Source organism: Aphis gossypii, chromosome 1, assembly GCF_020184175.1.
Source record: "Aphis gossypii isolate Hap1 chromosome 1, ASM2018417v2, whole genome shotgun sequence".
Lineage (NCBI taxonomy): Eukaryota > Metazoa > Arthropoda > Insecta > Hemiptera > Aphididae > Aphis > Aphis gossypii.
In genome coordinates, this window is record NC_065530.1 from 46,817,369 (window position 1) to 46,839,001 (window position 21,633).

At 30.0% G+C, this 21,633-nt stretch overlaps 2 protein-coding genes across 5 annotated transcripts; one reads left to right on the forward strand and one right to left on the reverse strand.

Moving 5' to 3' along the window:
• The first annotated feature begins 217 nt into the window (after positions 1-217).
• LOC126549243 (uncharacterized) lies at positions 218-5,086 on the forward strand. The gene is made up of 5 exons (XM_050197876.1): positions 218-737; positions 1,797-2,048; positions 2,382-2,589; positions 2,970-3,137; positions 4,037-5,086. Exons 1-5 carry the CDS (start codon positions 533-535, stop codon positions 4,170-4,172), a joined length of 969 nt encoding a protein of 322 aa, XP_050053833.1. The 5' UTR covers positions 218-532; the 3' UTR covers positions 4,173-5,086.
• A 2,114-nt stretch (positions 5,087-7,200) lies between these two features.
• On the reverse strand, positions 7,201-20,024 carry LOC114129058 (uncharacterized). Of its 4 annotated transcripts, none has more exons than XM_027993690.2 (12): positions 19,584-20,024; positions 11,411-11,586; positions 10,667-10,807; positions 10,512-10,601; positions 10,369-10,445; positions 9,394-10,286; positions 8,895-9,075; positions 8,703-8,839; positions 8,503-8,627; positions 8,251-8,439; positions 7,737-8,048; positions 7,201-7,496 (listed from the first exon to the last, which is right to left on the reverse strand). In XM_027993690.2, exons 2-12 carry the CDS (start codon positions 11,492-11,494, stop codon positions 7,326-7,328), a joined length of 2,400 nt encoding a protein of 799 aa, XP_027849491.2. In that variant the 5' UTR covers positions 11,495-11,586; positions 19,584-20,024; the 3' UTR covers positions 7,201-7,325. The 4 variants fall into 4 exon arrangements, with proteins under 4 accessions (XP_027849491.2, XP_050066899.1, XP_027849490.2 ...); XM_050210942.1 differs by lacking the exon at positions 19,584-20,024 and adding an exon at positions 18,431-18,565; XM_027993689.2 differs by lacking the exon at positions 19,584-20,024 and adding an exon at positions 18,457-18,517.
• Between the last annotated feature and the right edge of the window lie 1,609 nt (positions 20,025-21,633).

Genomic DNA, 21,633 nt, shown 5'->3' on the forward strand with positions numbered 1-21,633 from the left:
ATAAGAAAAGTAAAAAAAAAAAATAAGACGATCAATATAACAGTGGGAAATATCAATTTTTAAATATTTCCATTATTGTTCCCGTATATAATGACCGAATTATGTAAAAAACATAAAAAAAAAAAACACAGCATATGTTTTCGAATATGTGCACGTGAAAATTATTACCGATAAAACGACTGTCGTACAAAAAAAAAAAAAAAAATCACCTTGTGTGCATATATTTCGTGCACCGGTCACTAGGGCGATGTGTGTGTGTGTTGTCCGTTTGTTAATGATGTATATACGGTGCGGAATATACCTGTAATATCGACCCACGCGACGTTTAAAATACAATCTAGCACCATCGACCCACGCGAGCGGTTGAACATTTTTTTTTTTTTTTTTTACATTATTTATATTGTATTGTATTGTATTTTTTTTGCTTTTTAATTTAAGTATTATTATTAGTATTACCGGCGCGGCATGACGTACTCGATCTAGTTTCCCTGCGCGCACCGATCATTCACCGCCGTCAACCGCTGCCGGTCGGATGACTTCTGGCGACGATCAGCTACGACCGATCGGCGCGACGACTTGTCCGCCGGCCACGAGACGCACGCTGCACTCGTCGTCGTCGGCCGTGAAGAAAGTCGACGACGGCGTCACCGTGTGGGGCGTAACGGTCCGGTCCAACTGTCAGATCGCATTGCCCGTCTTCGGCACTCTGTTCCTGGTCGTCGGCATAGTGCTCACAGGTATGACGCGCGTCCTGACCGACCGCTGTTGTCCGAGCGCGCAAAACACGGTAGGCGCCGCAGTGGCGACGAACCTTTTTTTTTTTTAAGTCACTGGGGTAAACTCTTTTTTTTTGGGGGGAGGTATCCACCCACCCACGATTCGTTTGGCGTAAATGTTTGGTTCGATGTACAGCAAATACCGTACCCGCGTCTGTTGCGTCTGCAGTAATAATTCTGTATACTAAATTACTAATTAGTATTATTTACAGCAGAAACCGTTCATATATTATTGTAATGACATTGCGGTTGTAATTACGCGTATTGGGTGTAATGACCTTAGATCGAAAGTCCCTGTAAAACTCCCTGTACAATGTATGTGCTGATTTGTATCAATTATTATAATATGACGTCTGTTTAATGGCTATACGCACGGGTGTTATGACGGTTATTTTAGGGGTTGTTTTATGGAAAAATTACGCACATAATTATAATATGTATATAATAATACAAATAACGCAACGCCAAAATACAATATTTATTCCACTTTACTCAACATCGACGTGATCAGAACACGACGTTTTAAGTTAGTTTTTATAAAACACAATTATAATATATTATAATCATGTAACTATAAAAGATACACATTTTGGATGGGCTCACTCACAATTGAATTATTTTAAATGTATAACCATTAATAACTACTAACACCATTGAATCGATTATAAATACTTATTAATAATTAATGTTCACGTATTTGACCGATACTCGTATAAACTTATATAGAACAAGAGTATTGTTCTAAATTTATAAAATAATGAGCTGTACGCCTACCGTAAAATGTAATATTATAATAAATTTATTATCATATTGTATATTTTCAAGACGGCGCTATGTATAGGCAATTTAGGGCCATTGATTTATTTTTGTTAACAAATAAAGTAGTTAATATTATTAAAATCAATAATTAATTTAGAATTAATGGTTTGAAGGTTATAAATTGTAACACCAACTGTGTGTATATTTTATTTTTTATTTTGCTTATATCTTGTACTGATAAAATAAAATTTGTTCACGCAGTGATATCTTATGGCTGGGTAACCGGAAGTAGTGAAGACGACTCAAAACGCAAGTTCTATACGTCTTCGGACAACGGACGAATTTTGGGACCAATATGTTTGGTCGTATCGATCGTTATGTTCATCGCGACAGCTGTACTTCGGACAATCAGCACAAAAGCCCGTTTCCGACAAACGCGCGTTGGATTCCACTGTCCCGTCCACGGTGACTTCTTTCCAATCAGTCCTGGTCCCGATCCGAGGAAATTCTCCTGTAAGTGTGTATCGATAAATCTAAGTATTTAAAAATGTGGTATTTAAAAAAAAATTTAAAAATTTAAAATTTTAATAGACGTACAATTAAATAATAAAAAAAACACGCGATCGTGGAGGTTAAAAAATCAATCAAACCATTATTGATGTATCATTTCGCCTATAACGGCCAATGAATACAATATTTAGTATTAAATAAAATAATGAAACGCGTTTGTATATTTATATTTTATCTATTATATATTTTTTTCGTTAAATAACCTTAAAATTACAAATTGTTTGTATGTTACTTACTCTTCGCCCATTATAAATTTGAATGGTGTTGTTTTTACAGTTTCTACTGAAAACATTGCCGAAGACTCGTGGACGTGTAATTGTTTAAATCGATCGAAAGGAGACTCACAGGAAACGTTGGCCATCGAAGACTTGCCTCCTCAATGTCCGCACAACGGAGTGCACAGGAGCAACACCAGGAGTCCGAGTCCTGTGTCCACTTGTCCGACACCAAAACCGTTTTTAATATTCACCGATTCTGCGCACGGGTGGGCATTATACTAAAATATTTATAAATTTCTACTGCAGCAAATATATTCAAAACATAATAACGAATGTCTGCGATTGCATTAAAATTGTGTATTATAATAACTCTGCTAGTTCAAATAGTCGATCCTTAGCAAAATTAATGGAGTCAACCCGTACGCGTTGATAGTATGTTAAATATTTAAATTTCCCTTGCCCATTTATAACATTTTTTAAAGTTTTAATTGAATTCATTAAATTAGTTTTCATTAGTATATGATGGAATGGAATAAATTTTAGTAAACATCTTAATTGTTTTTTTAAGTCTTATACCAATCTCTGATCTGGCTGAGTTATTATTTTGTAAATAATATTTTATTTTTTTTCCATGACACATTTCCAGTGCTTGCAAAGAACTGTACAGCGGAAATACTCTATTCCCAGATGAACCGTTCGGGTCAATACGATCTCTGTCGGTTCCAAACGATAACTTGGCAGTGGCGTGTTTTCCCGTCGAACACAAACCAGAACAGTACTTGAACGTGCCCGAAGATTATTGGTCCCACAAGAGGTATGCATCGCGCACGAGAAATAAAAGAGTATACCTAAGTACTATTTGCAGACCACACGATATTTAAATAAACTTATTATTGTTTTATACAGTGGCTTAAAAAATTGAAAACGTATAGTTCAACATTTCGTTGGGATTAGTCTTTTCAAGATCTTCATTCCTTAAGGAGTATTATGTTTTCTTGTTTGTTTCCCGGGGACCAAACTAATTCATGAATTTTCAACTGAAAATAATTACTTGTAAATTTTCGCGATTTTGACTTATAATCCTAATAATCACATTTATAAATGTGTATAAGTACCTATAAGGCTATTACGATCGATCGTAGTTTTACCACGAAAGCAGGCCATAATTTTAATAATCATCCACAAGGCATTACGACGACGAATAAAGATATATGACGTGTATTATAAATACATACGATACCCACTCGATCAGGATTAGCTTGTCTCTAATCGACACGGCAGTCTATTTCGATTAATTGCCCTAGTGGTGTATTTATTACAGTTATTACTTATTAGTTTATTACACTATATAGGTACATTACCGTTTAATTTAACATAACCGTATACAGGTTTTTAAATAACAGCCTGCAGGTTGTTTTTTACGCATTATTACTTAATTATTAAATTATACGATTATATTGCTGTTATTACGGGTTTTATTCTATTTACTAGCGAAAAGTGTAAAAGTTTATTTGAAAGTATTATTGAAACCTGTGTATAAAATCGAATAATTAAATTTCTAGAAGAAGTTAATAAAATAATGATAATAATGACGTTTTCCTTCAAGCTTAATCGATTTGGATCCATACGCTCGCTACGTCTCGAGATTTATTTTTAAATTACAATGATATAATTTTTAATTACTGTGTTTTTTTTCCGTTTTATTCACAACAGATTGAGTTGTCCGAGTCTGCCATCGGCGGGAGACGAATTTCCGCAGCCGGTTCACAAGCCTCTAACGCCACAGGTTGTAAAGGTGACGCGAGAAATTAAATTCGTCACGCCTGCAGAATCTAAGAGTATTGATTAATTAACCGTGTCAACTATTCCTGTTGCCGATCAGATCGACAATGATTAATAAACATGTTTTATGAATTCAGTAATTTGTGATTTTCAGAAATGTGATAAATCCGTAGGTAATAGGCGTATTATACATTAAGTCTTAATGCCAGTTTTTTCTACACAAAATCTTATGTGATACTTAAGTATAAACAAAGTGATAATTGGTAGTAAAATTATTTTCTTAATAATCAAAATGTTAAGAAAAAAAATCAATCAGTTATTAATGTTCCGTAAGAACCATGATTCATGAATCATTTTTTTTTTTTAATAAATTACGTGTTTATAATTTATATTATGACATTTAATGATATATTTTGTCTTTCATAAATTATGAATATGAATTTTGTCATTTATAGTTAGGTTACCTATAGTTTAGTTACCTAGGTATTTAGTACATCGCAAATACATTACTTCTATATTTTTTTGCATTTTAGCACAATATATTGTAAATCATTTGGATTGTATATTATAATATAATATTATATAATAAATACATTATTAATATATTTTATAAATACAGAAGATCGATAACTATGTGTTTAAGACTCATTCATAAAAACAGTGTCCTAGCTGCAGGTAACCTAGAATTTAGATCACAGGTGACAAGTATAGAACAAAATAATATGTATAATTATTGTATATACATAATTTCAAATATTTTTAAATATTAATACAATTTTTATAGGTACTTAAAAACTTGAATAATAATAAGGCACATCATCAAGTTTAATCTTGAATTTTATTAAGTAATTTAAGTGTACTTGCAATTTATAAATGAAAGTTGTTTTATCAATATTAGGTATATAGTTAATAATTTTTTTTTTTTTTTAATTTTTATATTCTAAAAATACTTTCAAATATTAAATCTAAAAATGAGCTGTGTGCATTTATTACATAATTTATACTATTTTTATTACATTTTTAATAAAAATATTAATCTATTCTAATTTAAACAGATGTTATATTATATGTTACGAAATAGAGATGTTTTTGGACCTGCGTTATTATTGTTGTGTTAATTGTATACAATTTTCTAGTCTATATTGTATCTACCTATATATGTAGTAAAAGTACTAAATACTAGATGCAATTGAAATTATGTTTACCTTCATATAACAATGTGGTATGTAATTAATAATTTTTGTTAAATTTACTGTACTTATACATCAGAAATAATGTGGTATTTTACAATATTTTTTTGGTTAATTAAAACGATATTATACGTACCTGTTCTGTAATCATTATTAATGAGTTATAATAACTTCCAAAATATTTTAAAGTTTAATACTATCATAGTTTATGTGGATTAAACGTGAATTTACTATTTACCAATTAAATTTAAAATTATTTATTTGGGAAATGTAAATATCAAATATTTGCAGGAAAGGATTATTTGATTGTTTAGTACTTACCTCCAAACGTAATTATAAAATATATTATACTTTATAATTTTATGATATTAAATATCAAAAAATATGTACTTATTAAAAATTATAAAATATTAAAACATACATAAAAAAAAGATTGGCTGACAACTGATGATAATTAACTGAACTTTGCGTGTGAATTATAAACACAGAGTGTTTAAATTTAAATGCCTGAGCTATTTTATATGATTGTCTACAAATCACAATATTTTTTATTTCGTTTAGCCGTCACGCACAAAACAACTCTTTATCTTATTAGTTATATTACATATTTTATAAGTAATTACATTTTATAAAATTATAAATATAAATATATAAATTGATGATACATTTATTTTCACATTACCTTAAATTACTTACAAGTACTAATTTTTAGATTTTTCGTAATCAATGAATAAAAAAACTTTAAAGGTATTATTGTTTTGTTAGATTAACATCAGACATCAGTAAATATGGTAGGTAGTGAATATTTGTTTAAGTAAACTACGTTTCTTAAAAATAATAATAAAATAAAAATTCAAACTTCTGTTTTTACTCAGAAAAATGAAAACCGATATAATAACAAAGACTTAGTCACAATTAGAAAAATGCCACTCACAAGTTTACTACGTACTAATGTTTGATATCATAATATTATTATAATATAACGAATAAAACGTATTAATAATATGAACACACTGCGCCAGATGATCGATAAATAACTTTATTTTCGACCCACACATTTCAGATCAAACACACTCCCTCGTGATTTCACCTTGCAGTTTACCACAGATGACCGGATTCGTTTATGATAAAAACCGGCATGTTTACCTTTTCACACATGTTTTCCTGTACCATCTTCATGTAAATTTCGAAAAACATTTAAGTCGGTCGTATTGTTTATATTTACTTTCCATTCGAACTCAATACGACTGTGTTATATACATATATGTATGTATGTATGTATGTATGTATGTATGTGTGTGTTTACCAGCCGGATATTATTTAAATACATTAACTCATAATTTATTAAATAAACAACGCTTTAATAAAGGTTAGTGCCCTAACCATCATCGGTTTTTGAACAACAGCCAATGGTCATGATCTGCAGAATAATGCTGAAAATATTTTGATGTGTATAACTTATAGGTAGGTTTAGATTATATAATATCGTATTATTTATATTCATGTTATGATAAACCATTCTGAAATTAAAAATACAAATTGAATTTTACAGATCATGTAATACGATTATAACCCTTAAGTTTTAAAAAATTGTGTTATATGTACCTTTATAAATTGTACATGATATTATATGAGGCCACCTAATTTTTGATGTGTTGCTTATATATTGATAATTAAACGTATTATAGTTTTAGCGTTTATTGTTTACAATTTATTTATTAATATTGTCCATCTGATATAATTTGTTTATTTTAAGTCATGTACGTGTTCTGTTATTGGTATTGATATTAAAAGGTATAATACCTGTCTATAATTAATAGTAAAAAACACACCAGACAGCCGATAAACATTTATAGGTTAAATGGTTCAGAAAAAAAGTAAAATTTGTTAATAATAATCAAACAATATTTTATGCGAATATATTTTTTTAAACATTTGTCTATATCATTATATTTACATGTAACACTTAATGGCATAACACAATATTATACTTTTAATCGGCCAACGTTCAGTTGTGCCGCAAACAATGTTCACACTATGGCTAATGTGTTTTCGTGCATCCCAGGGAAACCTAATTGAGCTTCTTGCATTATTCTCAACCTAGGTCCCATGGGCACACCGAGCTTATGCATTCTTTCCTCGCTCATGTATGGCAATTCCACCAAGCCGATTTTTTCTTTTTCGAATGCCGATGCGTATTTCTGAAAAGGGTAAAACAACCAATACCTAGTTAGTTAAATTTTTTTTTGTGAATTATTATAAAATATATTATAACAAAAACTAATTATAATCAAAATATTGTTTATAATTTTATTGTCATAAATTATTGTGTTTTAATACGGTTATTTTAGATAAGTCGATTCGTTAAGATTTTCTCGAATAATTTCTATGAAAATGTATTAATGTATTTAATGCCAGTAACGGAAACTATAATATATTACCTCATATCCTAATTTTTTGAGAAACAGTCTTAAAAGTGGAGGCTCGTCGCCGAAAAATTTAGTAAGCTTCTTTACTTTATTTGGACTCGAGTTGGTCTGTTCTGGACAGAGAGATTGAAGGACTCGGGGAACAGAATGTGAACGTATAGACAACATGTTTGTCTGTGTTCGCAATGCAGAAAGCTCGTTTCGAATAACTTCCATTTCTTGAATCATAAGATGTTGAGTTCTCATTTCAGACGAGAGGTGTGCAACACTTCTTGCCAAGGTGACAACGTGCGATTCCAAACGTTGAAAACGTTTATTGATACCCTAAAAATGATTATTTTTTTTTAATAATCATTTATTTTTATAATATTATTTTATTATTTGTGCATACAACATTTTTATTTTAATAAATTTCTAAATACGTTTGAAAAATATAAACAACTATTTATATTATATTGTTCCATTCGCATATTATGTATATCATAAAATATATTTTTATTTTTGAAGTTTGATATCCAAAACTTACTTTAATATCCTTGACGGATTTCTTCCGATCGTCTGTTGACCTTCGGTGCCTCTCACGGTAAGGTCTACTGCTAACCGATGACGGAATTGAGGACATACTACCATACATTCGTCGTCGGTGAACTCTAGGGTCAGACGGTTGATATCTAGGACCACCGCCAGATTTACGCACCCCGAGTAATTTGAGTACCTGAACACGTGGTTTGTGGTTTTAATATCAAATAGGGTAGAAAATTAATATTGAATTACATACCTCTGAATACATAGTTTCCAATCCTTCTAACTGTTTACGTATTGTGCGTACGTCACTGTTAACGGTTTCGTCGTCGCTGCTTGCTTCTTCGTCAAACATTGAGTCCATATCACCAACACTGCTTGCTATAATAATTGTATTTTTATTTTATTAATTATAATATTTTGATATGAATGATATTATCGTTATCAAATTCTTACATTGTAGTATTCTTTTCAAATCTTGTCTCTTATTAGTACTTGTTTGTCTATGTGATTTTTCTTTTGGTGCCCTGTTTGACCAAGGTGTTCTTTGATTTGAACTCTGGCCTCGAGATTTTACTGAATACTCATTTCGTCTATGATAAAATGTTCGTGAATATATTTTAAAAATAAATCAATAACAAATCTTACAGTTTATGGACGGGCGTTTGCATATCATCGGATGATCCATCAGGAGACAGTGGTGGCAATGGCGGAGTTACAGAAGATACACTATCGCTTAATGTTGATGGCACACTAACTTTAGATGGATCAAGGATTTGTCGTAACTCGGTATCTACATAATCCATCCATTCGCTTTGACCTTTTTTTCCTGTAAGACATTAATTTTTTATAAGTGGTTAGGTGCTATACATTCATTTAGAAATGGGATTAAGAGTATTTTATAAAAAAGTTCATAAAAATAAAAATACAAAGACCTCTTTTGTTTTAAAGCTTAAAAATATACTACTTAAGTAATATTATAATTCAACCTAAATATATATTTAAAAAACAAAAGAATTATTTCATAATGAAACCAACCGAATATAAAATTTTCTTTAAAATGACATCAAATCATATTATTATAAATCATATTATATAACTATGTAGTATAGTTAAAAATATAAAAAAACTACATAAACTTGCTTACCTTGATTTGTCTGTAATTCAGACGATGATTCGGGACTAGTTGCAGAATTTTGAGCTTTGCCACTACTATAGACGGTACTACCACGTCCAGAATCAGATTGTCCTCCACTACCCAATCTCCCATCTGAGCTAGCCCCGCTAATTGGACCACTCGCAGCCCTTTGTTCTTCCAGTTTATCAACGTCATCTAATGAACTTGGTTGGGACTTGAAATCGTCCCGTTTAGAAATTTTTCGGGCAAGATATCTGTCGCTTGAATATTGCACATTATTGGTTTGACCGGTCTGCTCAACAAGATTATCGTTCGATTTGGATCTCGAAAAAGGCACCGGCGCATCTTGACTTTTAACCGGCAACGGTGTTTTAAAACATTCTTGTGTTTGTATAGGAACTGAAAGTCTTTTTTTTACATATAAAGGACTTTGGTTGATATGCCCATAATTAGACTGGACTCTGACTTCGTAATTATTTCTGTTAGCGTCGCTATACGTCGAAGGATCTGGTTTTCTCATATCAATTACTCTATTAGTCTGTATTGTATGTGGTCTATCATACGTTCTCGATGGACCAGGATTTGTTCTACATTGATCTGGTGTTTGATATACATTTTGATTAGGCACGGATATGGCTAAATTTTGCATTTGATTATTAACTGCTAAATACACTCCATGTTGAATTAGTTGACTGTGAGGGCTCAATGCCGGATCGTCTAACTTCACGGGAGTTGGAATTGGTGCTTCTGCGTTATTTAAGTTTGTCTCTGATACTTGTTCATTTTTAGATTTTGAAAATCTTGTTGTTATCATATCTTTAATGCGAGATGAAAATTTCTTTGAGTTATTAGGATCTTCAGGTGTAGAATGTAATGGTCCAGCTGTATAAGTATCAACACGTCTATAAAATAATTAAATAATTTATCATTAATAATAATTAATTACTTATCGATAATATTGCTTAAACAATAATTTAATCTTACTGTGGAAATCCATTAGAGTCATCTCTGAATATCGGAGATAATTCTGTTGGAGGATCCAAAGACTTTATAGGTTCAGCCTAAACAAAATTTTATCAAAATGATATTATTAAAATATTATTTTTTAAGTTAAATGTTTTGCTTACCTTATAAACATACTGTTGATTTACATTTTCCTTAATCATAGTATAATGTTGAGGTGTATGATATTGATGATTATTTTGAGGAACATTGTTCTAAAATAAATGTTAATTAATTAATTAATATTATTGCATTTTTAAGTTAATTTTAGTAAACATACTACGTTTGAAGATTGCTCCGACCATGCAATTTGTACATTTGGTGCGTCAGGTGCAACAGATTTTGGTCTTTTTTTGTACTCGTTTAAAATAGGTATTTTTAAATTTTTGTCTACATTACTCAGGATTACCTCCCTTTCGATCTGGAAAATATATCAGTGTTTAATTTTAATTTTAAGATTTAATAGCCTACAATAGTTTTTCTTTTATAATTAAAAACCAGATTATATATATATATTTTCAATAATATATATGACGAAGTATTCAAGTATGTCAACCTTGATCGTTACTGTTTTTAATTGGTTGTTCTGCTTTTAAAACATTCTAACGTAACAAATGCGTCAAGTCTGTTCATCTTATTAACGTTTACTATATTTGTAATACATTCTTTTTTTTTTGACACATTCTTGGAAATTTTATTTGTACATCAAACAAACACGGAAACACCGCGCAAATGACCTAAGCACTTTTGTCACTTATAAATTCTTATAGTATAAATGTATTTAAAGTCTATTCTCCAGGTACGTAACTTTTTACGAAATTTTACACTCGCATATCAATAATACTTTATCTTGGTCACGTCAACGTTCTCATGCCCTAATCTCTCACCAATCATACGCAATGATATTGCACAGCAACTTTCCCCAAACTGCTGGGAAAAATTCCCACGCATTATGTCTGTGTTCCCATGGCAAAAGAAAAAATAAACCGTTCGCTTTAAAATTAAGATATATTGTTTGACTCACCGGAAATTTACTGGAATGTGTATGGATCTTGTTGCTTGTCCCGGGCAATGGCGTCGACTCGTTGTACAATGGATAGGGAGGCATTCTATATGGTGGTGGCCCTGGTGCTTGTTGATAATTCTGTGGACTCTTCGCCGGTTTTGGTGGAGGTACCGGCTTGGTCAGTCCTGTAACCCCTGTGAACACACATTTACAATACAGGTAAACGTTAATACCAAATTTGTACTCTGAATAAAAATAATATTTTATACATGGTGGGTACAATAGTGTTTCTAGCAAGGGGTCGGAAATCGACTTTCGGTCCCGACTGAGCCTTTTCACTTGTCGGACCGTAGTCCTACACGGACCTGGCCGGGTAGCTGCGGAAGACGGGTTAGCACAAGTACACATCGTCGGGCGGACGAGCGTTCGGATCGACTAGTAGATCCGTAATGTGTAGCATATGATATCTTATGTCACAGACCACGGGTTTTAACATAATATACAACGGAATAAGTGGCCCGTGCCGTGTGTACAAATTTAATAGTGCCTTCTTCTTGTTATCATTGTTGCGAGACCGATTTAATTATGCACATCCGTCAAGAAAGGATTTAGCAAAATCCAAGCAGACTGGTGTAGACCTATTCCTAGTTTTATTTTACAAAATATATTATGTGACCCAATATCTTACTCAAGAAATTAAAATAACGTCGAGGAAAAAATTATAACTCCATACAACAGCCGTTCAAATTGGATCGTTGTTAATTGGCTTGGCCTTAAATAACCACCTGCTTACGTAGTGATGATAGTTAAAAAAACTGTTATTCATACATACACAGGTTTTCCACAGCAAACCGTTAATAGTGCGACTGTCTCTCTCTCTCTCTCTATCACTCTAAGAAGTAGAAGAAGAATTCTATAAACGTTTAAACAAAAAATCCCATCAGACGAATATGCCTACTGTTAATAATAAACAAACCACAAGCGCGTATAGATATGTGTATGAAACGGTGCATGACGGATTTGTCGGAACAAACGTAAGGATTTTTAGCGGAAGTTCATTAGTTCCACACGCTAATATACATTGCAGTGTTATGTATAAAATGTTATGGGAACTCACGGAACCAGAAATCCGGAGGAGGGCTTGCATACTGAGCTTTCTTTCAGCCCAGAACTACGCAGCATGCGTGCACACCTGTTGAATGTCGTGCATACATTATATTATTTTTTTATAATAATATTTTATTATTACTATAACCGTTCTGAACGTTAACGGTCTAGTATTATAATAAACATTATGATATTCAATTGAACGAATGTACCCACTGCACCACTGCAGACTACAATATTATAATGATGTACTGCAACAAAATATCCGACTGTGCCGGAATTCGAGAGTGGGGTAGGTAGTATTTCCACGTGCAGTGGAAATACACACAATCGATTTGCTATAAATTATTATTTATACGTACATCAGCGATTGACAAGAATACATCAATCGATGAATGGCGTTAGTGTATATAATATAAGTTATAACATACCACAAAAACGTATCATTAAAACGGTTCTGTACAAATATACATCGCGATCACGTACAACAGCTAGAGTCCATAGTGCTATTGTACATTATATATTACGATAAATTAGACATGCCTTGTTGATCGGAACCACGATGATGTGTCGAAAGTCGAAACGTTACCTATACCTGCCTATTTTTTCTTTGTATTCGGAACGTAAATGTATTATTATCATATCATTTATACACACTTGTTATTCCATTTTAGTTCAACCTTTATTTATATTATCTGGTATTTAGTGGCCCAACCAGAATTTATCTAAGGGGAGGATCCAAACATGAAACATTACACATTCTTTTGTAGCACAAGTAGATAAAAAATTTCAAAATAAACATATCTAATGAATATTTCATAACGCAATATTTAAACACAATACCTATTATATTAAAAAAAAAAAAAAACCACGTCAATAAATAAAATATATAAAATTATTATTTAATACAAGCTATAAACTCATATAAAATTAAAAACTTTGAATGAAAATTATTTTTCTTTTTCACAAGATATAAATGCAATTACTACTAAAATGTCAAATAATTATTGATACCTATCTGGAAAAAAATTTAATTATATTCTTCTTATACGTCCAATAAATACTTGGTTTGATATCATTTTCGTTCAAATACATAGATGCTATATAAATCATCCTCTATTACTACTTTGTCATAGCTTTCGACATGGCAACATTACGTAATACGTTCATAATAAACGACAAGATTATGAAGGTTCATTTTGGAAGAAGAAACGATCAATACTTGAAAACATGCTATTATTATTTTTTTTTTTTTTTGTGATTATTAAAACGATTGTTTAACAGTTAGACATAAACAAATCAATAAAATATGGAACAAAAAAACAGATTCTATAATAGCCTTCTAGATATTCTTTTAGAATGTTATATCGGTTGGATCGGTGTTTTTCTTGTATAGAAATGTCAGAAATATTGATTTTAATATATAATTGATTGTATATTTCGTATGGTCATAATACCAGTAATTTTGTACCTATTATACCTACCTAGTTTATAAAATTATAAATAATAAAATATTCATGAAAAAAATTCAAATCAACTTGTTTTTTTTTACATTTATTCAATCTCCAAGGGAGGGGTGGAGAGGAAGAGATTCCAGACTTGGAGTTTACCCCCATGGGGAACTATTGTGTAACTAGTGTTCTATTTCTGATTTCATAGTTTTTTATGAAGAAGCGAGAAATATACTATATTTTAACAAATACACTATAGCTAGCATGTACAAACGATTGACTTAAAAACAGTTAATACATAAAATTCTCCCTTTACATTAATACTAAGATTCATTGCGAAAAAAACCACCTGTCTTAATGTTTAAAAAAACTGACACCATGTTTCAAACGACGGCGGGAAGATTACGGATTCTCAACGGCTTGAAAAAACCCGCTGGCAGACGTCTAATTATCTATTGTACACGTAACCCCTCGACTTCCGGAACAATATATATATATTAAATATATATATAAATAATTTTTTACTTCATAAAGAACAATATAAAATAATAATAAAAAATATAATTCGTGTTACAGGTGTGCCAACCGTCCGGTCAGCCACCTGCAATTGTATACATACATACATACGTACATACATACATACACACACACACACACCTATATATATATATTTGTTTGATCAAAACAAGGTCTGTTTAACTGTTATTTAACGATTATATATGTATATATATATATATATATATTATATACAAACACATAATATACATATTATATTATTATATATTATAGTGCATGTTCACGAAAAGGATAAGGTGTGGAAGCAGAGTAGGAATTGGTTATTCTGTAGTTGTTTCAAGGTGAGCAAATACCTTAGCAGCCGCCACCGCTGTCTCTCTCATTCGGTTCGCTCGAGGCATTTCTTCCCCACCGTCACTTTTTTATATTTCCATTACCACCACACACACACACACATATATGAATTTTATTGTAGTTTGATTACACACATGTCCGATATGATAAATCGCATTGTATTCTAGTCAAGAAGTGAAATTCATCAAAATACGCACAATACCGCACCACCGTCGGGCACCTTTCTCCCGGTATACGACGACGTATAGGTTTACGCGTACTATATGGGAGCAGATCGATTTGAAAAATACACTTATTATTGATAGTATCGAATATGATCGAGAACGTCGCTCGGCTTATCGGTGAATAAAAACGCGTTGTTATGATTTAATGACAAGTGTAAATCGGATTTTCAAAAAAAAAATCGTGTGTACAACTTATTGTAATATATTGTGAAAGCCTTTCCATCATTTTAATACTGTTCAAACAGTTTTTCGATATAAAACGCATACACGTTAAAGCTGGAATTTTTTAATGATCAATTTATTTATGATTTTCATTAAAAACAAAATCAATAGGTTAGGCAACTACTGAATAATAATCATACCTCTAATTACATACATAAAATAGTATACATTTGCTTGTGCAATTAACTACAAGAAAACAAGATTCTCCTTGAGGTCTATCAACTTAAGTTTACATTTAAAAATATTTCATAAAGAAATATGCATAAAAAATATTTAAAATCTATGCGTGTTTCGTTGTGTCGTGACCATTTTTTAAATAATAATAGCTTTAGCCTCCAATAAGAAATAATTTTTAAACTAGTTTAGATTTTTCTTTAATTTAAAACTCATAGGTATCTTCGAATACGATTATCGGTTAGAATTTGGATTAGAAACGTTTTTAAATGATTTTTATAATTGGTGGAAATAATAAAATTATTTTTCAGCCTACACAACTCAGAAAAACAAAAAAATAAATTTTATTTTATTAACATATAAACAAGTATATATAGTTGTATTTTATATTTGTGATGAAATGTTTAATTTTATGAGTACTACCTACTTGAATATATTATTATAATTTATGTAAAAACCGTACCATACTTATTATACTATAATATATTTTACGGTGTAATACAGATTGTTCTGTAGTAGGTTATGAGCTACGATATTTCAAGTTTTATTCATATTTTACTGTTATAAATATTTCAATTAAAATTTGAAGATAGTGCAATAATACAATGACCTACAGAAATGTAGAGAATTTCGAATTAATTTATTTTGAAAAACCATTTTATTTAACTATTGCTGTATATGTTATTTTCATATAAAGTAAGTTATTGCGGGTTACTTCCAATTTAATTTAATGACAGATAATAATCTGTAATTTATTAGTCAATTGAAAATCACAAGGTAATAATTGGTATTTAATATTTATAGATAATATTCAATCGCACGTTTAAAATTATTATAGTCAGATATATTTGGGATAATATTCACAAATTAAATTAGGTATGCGTTGAGTTAAACAAACTAAGGTACCTAAGTATATAATATTATAATATGGGGGTCCAATAGATTTTGAAGTGCATTAAATTATAGATTAAACATTATTTTTGTTTCACAGACGCCAGTCAGTGTTATTATTATGAACATTCTCTTTTTTACATTATGATCTACGGTCACGCAACTTTTAAAATATGTTTTTTCGAAAAAGAAAATGTTAATTGCTGGTCTAGGGATAGAAGTACAACATCTGTTGGCACGATGAGAGTGCCAGCTATCTAATAGCTATAATTACAATCCCGTGAAAAACTTATACATTTGATGAGGCTTATAGAAATTGTGCAACAGTATATTACACGATGTATTGAGACTTCGGAACGGAGAACAATAACATGTTATATGGGAACGCAATTAAAAATTGGCGGAATTTCGAAAGCTAATTGTACGAAGGCGTTTTACTATTTTAGATATGAACGATGGAATAATGTTACTACATGTACGGAGATTTGGGTGATAAACAATTTTTTTGATGATTAAAAATCGAACGAAAGGTGAAAGTTATATATTTATGCATTGTTACGTGGGTGTATTGAGTCATTAAAATTGATTTTATTTATAATCAAGTTCAAATTTAAATTTAGTTTGACCAAAAATAAATAACATTTAAATATACTTGTTTAATAATTAACTATAATGTTTAAAGTAAAAAGTGTACACTAACTTATAACCATATTAGTACATAGCACCTAATTAAATAATTATGTGTTACTTTAATGTTCATAAGACGTATATTAGTAATTAATTTTCAAAATTTGGTAAAAAAATATAAATTAATAAAATTAATATAGTAGGTAAATTAAAACAAATTCAATAAAAAAATTTTTAACTGCATAAACTTAAGATAAAGCATGAGTTTAAGTCCTAATTTAAAATAATCCATACATCAATACCTACACAATTTTGAATATACTATAATAATAATAATAGTATACATATGAAGTTATATGTATAGGTATAGTTAATAGGTATATAGATAAATATTAGTATAAAAATCATATACTTTTCAAAATTATAAAATCAGTAATTATTAATGTGTTATTATTATAATATTTTTTTACTTAGATATTTACAAGCGTTCCATTTAAATCATATACATCAAATAAATATTTAAATGTAATCAATTTTACAAATTTTAAATCTATTGTCGAATACTTAAACTTAAATGTACTTGTATAAAATAATTGTTTCTGTACAATAATTTTTTATTTTTTTTTAAACTTCATCAAAAATAAGAAATATAACCTATGGTTTGAATTAAATATTATAAACTTTTATTTGAATTTAAAATGACAATAAATTATAAATTATTCATATTCGTAAAAAAAAGGTTTGTTTGTAAATTACTATTTATTAATAAACTCAGTAGCTTGAAAACGGTGCAAATAATTTTGTTGATAAATACTACACAATATATTTTATAATTAACTAGCCAATTGGAATATAAATGTTATAGATACGTGAAATAATAGGCCTGGACTACAATGGTAATTAGCCAATGTTCATGGGTGGCATATCAAATGTTATACATAGTATTAAACAGTATAAATAATAAAATATACCCAAAGATTACATTGTTTTTTTTCAAAATACTTTTGTTAGTTTTGGATTTTATTACTGTATGATCCCCCCTCGTATATTAAATCATTGTTCATTTAACATTTTTATTATTTATTATTATATAAACAAATTATCTTTTTTACTTATTGTACGAAAACACCTGAAGTACAGATTGTAAATTCTATTTTATTAAATAATAATGAAACAAATATAGTTTTGTACAGGAGCATACCTAATGGTACCTTTTTTTATATCTAATCAATTAATCATGTTTAGCGTTAATATATTTAAACATATAATATAATGTTTAAATTATAATAAAAATTATTAAATTTTAATTATTTTGGAATATTATATTGAATCTTATACTATGTATTAATCTAAATAATTTATATATACAAGTGATATGATAAGCCGAAGAGCCATGAGTTAACCAATAAAAAATATACCTACATAATAAACAAATCAATACAAAAATAAAATATATATTCTTACTAACATACCTTTTTCACAAAATGTATGTAGATACCTTTTAACAACGGAACAAAGTAACAAACAACCAATGTCCACGCCATAAAAAGAATTGTCCGTTTACTACGCTTGCAAAGATGACACTGGCCAAGGAAAAGGGTTCCATTTTTATTGTTTACGAACAATGTTCACTACAGGGTTTTGTGAACCCTGAACACGCGTTAAGAGTGTTTTAAAGATTTATGGTGTGAATAATCGTAAAACCATAGCTCCACACTCAGGAACTGTTCAATATTCAACGCTGACGAATGTAGCAACAGACGAGAATATTAAATAAGAGCGCATGCTGACTGTTGGCATTGGTCACTAACAAAAGAGCATTGTTCATAAAATAAAACAAATTAATGAGTCAAAAGATTGAATATTTTAATTTATTTTGAAACCCCCAAATATAAACATTGTAACGTATAGAATAAATAGCGGTAAAATACTAAAATGCAGATTATAATATTCGATCGATGTACGTCTTACATATTAAATCGTAACAATACAATATATAATTTAAATTATGATATAAAATGTAAATTTTTACTTACAGCATATACGCCATACGATATTATACGGTGATAAAAACATGTAAATAAAAGTCAACCTTAATATTGAGATAGTATAATAAAAGTAAGTTGCACAACTCAGAAAATACTGGTTTGCCGCTATAATTTGTGACCAAATCACGTAGCTACCTATACTGTTTTTTATGCACGATGGAATTCTGTGTAATAATATTTAACGAGAACTGTATCTGGACATGTAATTCATTACGTACAGCACTAACTTGCAAGGAGCTCATTTTATTTGCAGAAACACAGGACTGCTGCACAAAATGTATATATTATATATTATATTATATGTTATTAGTTATTCTGTAGAACGGAAATAATGACTGCTGCAAAGATGTGCACACCAGATAACTGGAAACGTCGAACGATTTATACCCGTCGAATGTTTATTACTGTATAAGAGGTATACATATATGTATAGACATATTATATGGACAATAATATAATATTGTAAATATACACATAAGATACACGACGTCCCCATATGTCGAGAAGTCATTATCGGTAAACATGATCAGGCTTCATAGATTTATATAATAATATTATGGTTGTACAAACAACTCACCTTTGTCTGTGTGGCTACCCTCCAGTTTTGGGTTGATCGGTAATCCAGTTCACGAACATAACCACCGGCAAAACCAAATTTTAAATAATCCAACGCGAATCGTTTACACTCCCGACGATTTTCGTCCTCGCATGCAGCGCTATAATAAATAATAATATATTTATATTATATATTATATTGTTTAGCTCTTTTCGGGTCTATCGCGATTTTGTTAAATTTTCCGATAATGATAATAAAAAACTAAACGCGAGCAGGCAACGAACTAGACATTTTTTTGAGGAAAAAATCAACTCTACACGACCGCGGGGATCTCCGTCGATGCGTTATATGAACACCGAACTGTCCACCTGTTACACACGACGGCGGCGGCTCGCAACAACGTTATATTATAGCCGGAGCCGCGTTTCCACTATCGTTGCCGGCAACGACCGTAAAGATACTGACACCACGGCATCGTCTGGCGTGGGGGGACGGACTACTATAAACTATATATACATTACTATACGTCTATATATATAATGCATATATAGTATAGTTTATACCTGGGTAGTATATATATATATATATTACACCGTATTACCGTACACATATGCCTGTACAACCATTTTACCTGTTGACCGGCGAGCACATACAATATAATACCTAATATTATACGTACGCACACAGGTGTCTGACAACGTAATAAGCGACGACCCTGATCAACGGTTTAGTGTACACCCCCTTTTTATTATTATTAGATACAACCTGTGGTCATGGGAGAACGATCAAATTTATTTTAAAAGAATTTTCGTCGTTACACATTTATATTACTGCACGTTATAGGTAATTAATTTGGTATTTTTTTTAACGGTCAAATTATTCAACTTTATATGTGTACAATAAATTATAATGAAAAGAGTTTTCGTTGTTGATTTTGTTGACATTGACTTTGCACGTATATAAAATAATATTTTTAATGTTAAACAGATTTGCTCCATGTAGGTATACGCAGAAAATACTATTACACAAACGTCTCGTTTAGTCATATTATCGGGCACCGAGGAACGTATGTGTATCGATAATATTAATAGTTACATAAAATTCAATTAACATTTAATATAAATATTTAAGTATATACACTTTAAGCACGATCCTTGGGCTGAAAACTACGATAACGCACATTGGCTGTATTTAAGTTATTATATTAGACGTCTTTCGATTTCAACTCAGAACTCAGAAGTAGGTTAGCAAAAACATTTTAAAACCATTTATTAATGGAAAATAAAAAAGAATATTTTCATATCTCATCATTATAGATGCATTGTTATTTCTAGTAAGGATCGGTGGCTGGTTCCAGGCGTGTTATCATATTATAAATAAATGTAAAAAACAAATTATTTCGAAGAGAATAAAATATAATTAATAAGTATAAACAAAGCTATACCCATAGAAGTCAAGTCAAGTAATCTAACCTTATGTACTTAATGCTTATCCTTGATATTATTTTATTAAATAGGTATATAATATATATTATATATTAATATTTATTTAAAGTGATAAAACTTAATACTTATAAATTTATAATACATAACTAGGTATATACTGTCATAATGCATAATGTACTCACATCAAAGATTAAAAATCTCTGGGTAGGATGGATCTTTATATTTGTTATGTCAACAAGCCGCCCTTGTAAATTCATATAATATGTATATATTGTATATAAGGTATTGTATTATGTATATTGCATAATTTTTACATACATTTAATATACGATCACTAGATAAATCACTTAGGTATATAGTTATATATTATTATTAAGTTATATAAATTAGTAAATAGATAATAAAATAATTCACATTTCACATATGTGTGTATCTATTTAAAGTTTAAATAGTCGAATGTTAATATATAATCCAGTTAATAGCTAGAATCACTTACTCTTTTCATCATGAATAGTACCTACATATTTAATAAATAAATTGCATACCAGTTTATTTATTTAAAAAATAAAACAATATTAATCATGCATATTATATTGTCTGTCTGCTAACAGTGTTTTAATTTGAGT